Below are 7500 nucleotides of genomic sequence, written 5' to 3'. Positions count from 1 at the left end.
TTACAAATTAACTTCGCAACTGTAGATTGGCCTAATCCTGCATGGCCTAAACACTGTCCACAATGTCCATATCTACCACTACACTGGGTGGGTGGGTGGGAGCTTGCACTAAGGCGGCAAAAGACAAAAAACTGCATATTAAGCTAGTGCGTATGTCTCAAGGCCAGACATGTGCCACGACCTAGGCTCCCTAGCGTGAGAAATCTGTTTCCCGCTTCTTTCATGCTTCAGCCAGCGGGAAACTCTAATTTACCAAAGCAAACATAGGGGAATGATGTGGAAAGGTTTGAGCTATCTGACCCATATATTTTTTATATGGGACAGTTGGATGATGTGGCATGTTTGACTAAGCCAGCCCTGGGTATTGTGATTGACATTTGCACACACTCAGGAAAAAAGGTCATTGAGTGTGCCCTATCTAATATACTCCAGTTAAGCCTAAAATATTCCCTTGAGCATCAATCCACTTCAAAATGACAAATGGTGTCTGCCACTATCTTTACGTATCCAAACCTGACTCTTTTCTGAGAATTTCTCCAGGAAGAGATCATCTTGTTGATAATCAGTGTTTTATGAGCACTTTGATCGCCAGACGCCACAAGTGTTCCGTCCTCGATTTTGCTGATATAGTCCTTGGCTAAAGGATTTCCACAGCGGAAGTTTTCACCATTCTATAAAAGAAAGGCACTAATTTATTTAAAACTTTTAATTGGCTCTTTGTAAAATACCTGTACACCCTGGATTGTTCACATCAGCTACAGCTACAAATTTAGAGATTGACAGGATAGGCAGGATACAGGGTCTGTTTAGCTTGAATGTATTTTTTCAATGACCATTAGTGACCACAATCAGATTAGAAGCCACAAATGACCAGCTCCCAACATTAGTCGCTTCATACCTCAGTTGGTTAGAGCATCGAACCGGTATCATGAGGTCACAGGTTCAAATCCCGTTGAAGTCCTGAATTTTCCAGGCTTCTGTAAGCAATAACTAAAATTGTGTCGTGCATGACTGTGAGGATTATAGCTTTACTTGATTTCATATCCGCAGTTCAGTATATGATTCATTTCATATATCATTTCGTTCACTATCAGCTATGTTTGAAAAGCAAGGGTTTGATTAAAACTTGAAGTCGACTGCTGGTTGAGTAGAGTAAACAACTGTATCAGCAAGAGGCTGAGCAACCCAGATCTCTAGTCTGTACCAATAGTCTGTGATGTTATCTCATGGATGAAGATTAAGTTTTAAACTTGCATGTCCTATTAGAAGTGTGATGTCATAAGGAGACATGGCAAAATTTATGTTTTATTGTGCTATAATTTAACTTTTAGAATGTAAAATTTGGTGGCTAACTTTCCTTAACCCACTGACTGACTCCTGGGATTGACGCTTAACAGATTTTACGCTGATGCCAGACAATTTTACCCATCAATTGGGGTATCTTGAGACACCTGAAAAGTGAGTGGGTTAAATGCCTTCCTATTCGAAGCAATACCATATCCTAACATTTTAGTACATAAACAAACTTATGAACATAATCTTGTGATTATCAAAACAAACCTTATGTGGTATACGAAAAAACCACACTCCAGGAAGATTGACATCATTGTAAGGTCCAACTCCATGATAAAAATCAGGTCTGCTTTCCACCTCAAAGTTTGATCCTTGACTTTTTCCGTGAGAACCCTTCTTGGGGCTAACCTTTTTTATCCCTCCTTCCTCTTCTTCAGTTTTGTTTAAGACACAAGCAGATTTCTTTCCCTGTGTACTTTTGAGTCTCCTCATTTCTTCAAGCTCTAACTTTGTCCACAGTTCATCTTCGCTCAGACTGTAGACATCTAATTCACTGTTGTCAAATTTTGCACCTGAGCCAAGACCTTGCCGCGTTTTGTTCATGCAATGCTTTTTCCAAAGGTTTTCAAATGCCCTGAAATGATACAACACTTGGTACTATATGTGTGTTTTGTTGTTGGGTTTACAAAGGAGTGTGGCACCTGTAAAATGTCTTTTGCAATTTATGTGGGTTTGCATTAACCGACTGACTAGGCGTGAGAGATAAGGGGGGGTGGGGAAGGAAGATGCAGGAGCCAATGGGTTAAAATGGCTTAAATATTTTGTAAAACCACCATGTTCTAAGCCGATTAATAGTGGTAATAGGACTGAGTGGAATCCAATTCGGTCTGCAATCACACGATTGATTAACAAAATTGGACGGCCCTGTAGCAGGAGTCTGATTTGTTTAATCACCAGTATAATTACAGACCTAATTGGACGACACAAAGTCCTGTTACCAATTAATCATAACCATTACAAAAAAACAAATGCATTCCTTTTTCACAGTCTAACGTTTTCAAACTTGTCTATTTTGGAAAATCCCAAGCTTGGTAAGGTAAGTGGTTGGTGCTATGGTTACTATTATTGTGATTAATTCTGAGATTGGCGGATTAAGCTAAGTGCACTTAATACAGTGTATGATTGACTAATGTAACTATCCGATTACAGGTGTCTGATTACAGTGTCTGATTACAACCCTACACAATAATTAGTGAAAAATAAAGTAGTTAATGCACTAATCAAATTTGAGAAAATTGTATTGGTTATGATTAGGGGTGAAAGCAAAATATTATTGCCACTTGCTCTCTCATCTTTTATTATTATTATTATTATTATTATTATTATTATTATTATTATTATTAAACAGTTTTGAGTTGAAGGAACTCAATACAAAAACCCAAGACACTGGCTATGAAGAACTCTTGATGTTTGGTGATTATGATTTCCAGTGTTCCTAAAAGGAGTCGACCCTTTGACACTAATATTATTTGGATGCTTAAAAGCCTCTACATCCACTCAAAAACTGTCCCCTTTAACCCGGCCCCCAGGGAATGAGACTTAACAGATTTTACTCTGTCTAACGCCAGATGATTTTCTATACTCATCAACTAGAGGCGTGCAAGAGCACTTGAAGTGTCAATGGGTTCATGTTATTGCTCTTACTTTGTTGGGAAAGGAGCTTTGGGTGCCTTATTTTCCACGATTTCTTCTTCACTTTCTGGTAATGAGATTTGATAGGATGTCAGATTGTCCGTTCTTCCAGGCACCAAATATCCCCAGCCATGCTTGCGATTGTAGTGCAGTGGAAAGCCATCCCATGTCATGCGCAATAGCATGGGTGCTACTTGACACTGTGGGCTGATATGTACAGGGCCTTCTTTCCACTCTTCTTTGTCTGAAGGACCAATGCAAAGGGATCTGTACCATCTTATGAAAAAAAAAGGCGATGATCAGCCTTACAATTTGCAAGGAGTGTGGAGTTTTCAGTTCTAGCCATTCAATTTCTCATTTTCTAAGCTTTAACCTTCAACAGGATTTGAACCAATGACCTAGCAACTCTACCAACTGAGCTATGAACCACTCAGTTGGGAGCTGGTCAATATTTTGGGCCCATTTGTTCCCATAAAAGGACTTTATGAAATGAAATAAATGAACATCATTCATTTGATTATTTTGAAAAAAAAAGGACAATTGCTTAAATTGTCCACTTAAGTGTGAGAATCACCTACCTTTCACCTATATTCAAACTTTGTACCTGAAAAAATTAGTGCTCTCTGAAAGGATAATATGACAAGCAAAAAGAGTGTTTACTCAACAGGAAAAGTAGAGATTGCTGGCAGTGGTCTCATCCTTAAATTCCCGAGCTATTTGGGAAGATTGCCTCAGAAACCGGCAATGACAATATATGAAGTACTGTATTTTATCTTTAGACCAGAAATAATTATTAGTACCTTAATTTAATTTCCTGCTTTATCTCCTCTTCAATACGCACATTCTCTCTCCAATTAAAAAATCAGTAAAAGTTCATGGAATTAACCTTTTCAGCATTGAGAGTTCTTCGATTTAATCACTCACTTTGGGTAACCCGGTAAGTTCTGTCGCCTCTTGTACATGACATCCACGGCTGAAGGAATGGTTGCTAGGATATCAGAGGAACCCTTTAATCCATCCACAACTTCAATGTTGTTATCATCTGGGACTTCATGTTTACCGACAAGCTCAGCAATTGGCTCCTCAATTGAGCCTTCGTTCACAGCCGGAGACTTCTCATCTAGGGTAATGCAATTCTTCAATTTACTTTTCTTTTTTGTCTTTGGGGTTTTGAGTTTTTTCGTTCGTACATCCTGCACTGACCAATCCAGTTCCCACAACCAAGGGTCATCTGCATACCTGTATACGGAGGAGCAGGGTTTTATTTGCTTTTTTTTGTGCAAGCAGCATTCGGAATACCTACCTGATACCTTGTCAATCACATTCCCCAAATAAACTATTCAAATTTTAAACTGACCGGACCTTTGAATCTACTAAGAATTAAATATTGTAAAAAAGACAAACTATGAGCCTTGAACTTAGTGACATAGAAATTGGTCACAGTTAAAACAGGTTCAGCTTATAACCAAAAATGAACTCAGGGACTCCCAATTTTTAATGGTGATTAGCAGAGAGGAGAGCCAACAAACTTAACCCACAACCACTACGCCAGCCCTGCTTCCGCCCTCTTTGTATTCTTTGACAGTCTGTAAATACACATGTACTGTATGCTGACAGCATTGATTTGTGGACAAATGTATGGAAAATGAAACAATGCATGAAACACCATTGACATCACGGTTGCATAGAGATCCTAGACTGTAATACAACAAGTGTTTTTACTAACCTTTCCCCATGAAGATAGTTGCAGGATTCATCTGCTAATTTCATCAATGAACATTTCATTTCTTTCTCCAAATCTTCATATGTGTCATCAGCATCTCGGATGTAGTTTTCCCATGTGTGATTAACAGGAAGAAAGGCTGTACCCATTTCTAGCATCCCAGCAAAAGAAACAGGGTGCGGAAATCGGTCAAGAAATTTGGACCAAAGGGAAGCAAACACCTCCTGAGTAGCAGCTGTGTCCCTTGCACAGTAAGTTACTAAGTCCTGTGATAAAGCATTTTGGAAATGCCACCCATAAGTGGCTGTGACTTGAGTTTTTTTGAACCCCAAAAAGATACATGTACCAGGGACAAACAAAGACTTGGGAAGATTTAACACAATAATTAGCAGTGAGTGTCCAATGTAAGAGGGGTTGAAAAACCAACAATCCTATCAAAAGGGCAAAATGACTATCAGACATCTTTAATCACTCACTGAAAAATCCCCATTAATCACTCACTGAAAAACTGTCCCCATTAACCCTTTGATGCCTGAACAGGCCAAAACCAGCCAGACTTAGTATTTTACTCTGTCTAATGCCAGACAATTTTACTCATCAATGGGGAACCCCCAGGAGTCAATGGGTAATTTAAGGCTGCCTGTGAGGCCATAACTGTTACCATGGTACCATGGTTGGGTATTCAATATGGTGCTCATTTCATAATAAACCATGCAAGCAAAGCTAAGAAAAAACAATAAAAATTGTTCAACAGTTCAACTTAAAACTAGTGAAATTGGGAACTCTCGGACCTCCCTTTTAAAAACCAACTATAAAATCAATGGTTACCTGAAAATTTTCCTTCACATCATCAAGTGTCCCTTCTACAAATATTTTCACCATGGATTTGTCCACTCCATCACCACCACAATACAACTGGTGGAGGTTCGTTAGTTTGTTCCCCGACCCAATCAGCATCCAAGGTACTTTCCCAATGCGCCCTGCACCTGCTGATTCCCATAAGCTTCGCTGAAGACTTGTGAAGCCTGAGATGCACATGTGAAGGCTCAAAGTATCCAGGAAATACGTTTTAGGGCCCTGGTACAGAAAGGAATATAACTGACCTTTGGTTATCAGTTCAAACTTAACCAGATTATTGTGCATTGCATGCCATGCATTATCAGAAGTGAGCCTAAGACCCAATCCTTCTGAAGTTTCAAGAAAGAGATTTGTTTCAGGTCTTGTTTGGCAGTCAATGGAGCCAACAATTCTTTTTGTGTACATTATTTCTTGGAAACGAGGAAAATAAGAAGTGAAAGGACCAGGGCAATGTTCTTTAAGTTCAGTTGTAGGCCACTTCCAAGATTTCAGCCAATTTGGACCAATTGGAAAGCAACCTAAAATTGAACCTTGTGAGTTTATACACCCAGCCCTTCCCAGCCCTACAAAACGTTTTCCTACACTCTTGCAAGGCTAGGATTAATTCTTGGTTTGCATCCACGTGATGAGAAGGCTATGTTGGTGTACAAAACAATAGAAAATGGCCCCTCAAGTTTTGCATAATAACAAAGTCAAATTGCCAAAAGACATTCTACTGCATTGTTCTCTACAAGTGGAACATGGCCACTGTGATGTCAGATGCAAACCATCAATAATATTGACTGTGTTAATAGACAGCCGTTGTTCTTTTAATATCGAAATCATGCTCTGACTTGTGATATATCCTTCCCAATAATTGGCAGTGACATATGCAATAACAACATTATTCCAGAACAGTTTAAATCTTGTGTTTACACTTTTTAGGCAAAGGATTTTTCATGTCAAATATTGGTGCCATATCTTTAAATATGCAGACAAATTCTTACATTTGTACAAAAATGCTGTTAAGTCAACTTTTATGGCCAATTCTAGTAAAAGTAAACAACTATAAGAAACCCATTGCGTCAAGGGTTACAAGGCTTAGCATACATATACTTACTTTGTTCAAGATGTAGACTAACTAAAGATATCTATACATAATTTTTATAGATAGGAAAAATACAAAGTTAAAGTACAGTGTACATCTTGAAGAGGTCAACCCTATCGAAAACCCCCTAACAAAAAGTTGCACCTTAATATAATACTGTTCTTTTATAAATGATCTGTCGAATCCTACAGAATGGCCTACAACAAGTCTCTCTTTCCATTCAGCTTCCCTCCAGTCTTGATCACAGGGTATCTCCAGTGGAATGTACAATTGAGGTGTTGGGCGAAGCAACCACTGGTAGCTCTTGTCTTCAATAAGTCTTGGACTCACCCAGCAGTACCTGAAACAAAACATCTATCCTCACCATTCAGTGTTCCCAGTATGACCTGCTATTAAAACAAGTTGGACACTCTCAATATATCTAGCAACATGTTCGATGTAATCTTGCATGTTCTCTGCATTTTAGATAAGTCTAGAAATGCAGGATAAATGAGGCTCAATATAATTTAGGTAAAGTTAAAACCAAGCCAACGGAGTGGTTTGCCTGGGGACTCCAGGGAGGTTTGCAGGGGCATTGCCACATGCTTTGGCTCAAGTTGCTTTTTCTCTTGCTTGCTTCTTTACCCTCCCTCCTTCCCTCCTACATTTTTTCCACAAACTGGCTTTTCTCGGCAATGTGTTGACAGGTGCCTGGGAGGTGGAGTGTGGCTTGGTTGCCATGGTGACCTCCTTGCTGCAGAGAAAGAGTGCTACCTCCCATCTTGCTACCTTCACAGCACCTACCCTCCATTAAATTGACGTGGTGTTTTAATGTAAGTTCTGTACGATAATTTACATAAAGTGTCCT

The 7500-nt window shown here is 39.2% G+C and overlaps 1 protein-coding gene across 2 annotated transcripts in view; it reads right to left on the bottom strand.

The window, feature by feature from the left end:
• Positions 1-7500, bottom strand: part of LOC137992430 (DNA polymerase subunit gamma-1-like) — a 40446-nt gene that overhangs the window by 29744 nt on the left and 3202 nt on the right. For both annotated transcript variants that reach the window (XM_068837769.1, XM_068837770.1), the window contains exons 3-9: positions 6798-6993; positions 5537-5785; positions 4712-4974; positions 3910-4224; positions 2998-3261; positions 1561-1927; positions 514-671 (exon numbers count right to left, since the gene is read on the bottom strand). In XM_068837769.1, coding sequence (XP_068693870.1) covers positions 514-671; positions 1561-1927; positions 2998-3261; positions 3910-4224; positions 4712-4974; positions 5537-5785; positions 6798-6993 — 1812 coding nt within the window. The remainder of the gene's footprint in view (positions 1-513; positions 672-1560; positions 1928-2997; positions 3262-3909; positions 4225-4711; positions 4975-5536; positions 5786-6797; positions 6994-7500) is intronic.

This window comes from Montipora foliosa, chromosome 2 (assembly GCF_036669935.1).
Source record: "Montipora foliosa isolate CH-2021 chromosome 2, ASM3666993v2, whole genome shotgun sequence".
Taxonomy (NCBI): domain Eukaryota; kingdom Metazoa; phylum Cnidaria; class Anthozoa; order Scleractinia; family Acroporidae; genus Montipora; species Montipora foliosa.
This window is presented reverse-complemented; position numbering and strand designations above follow the sequence as displayed.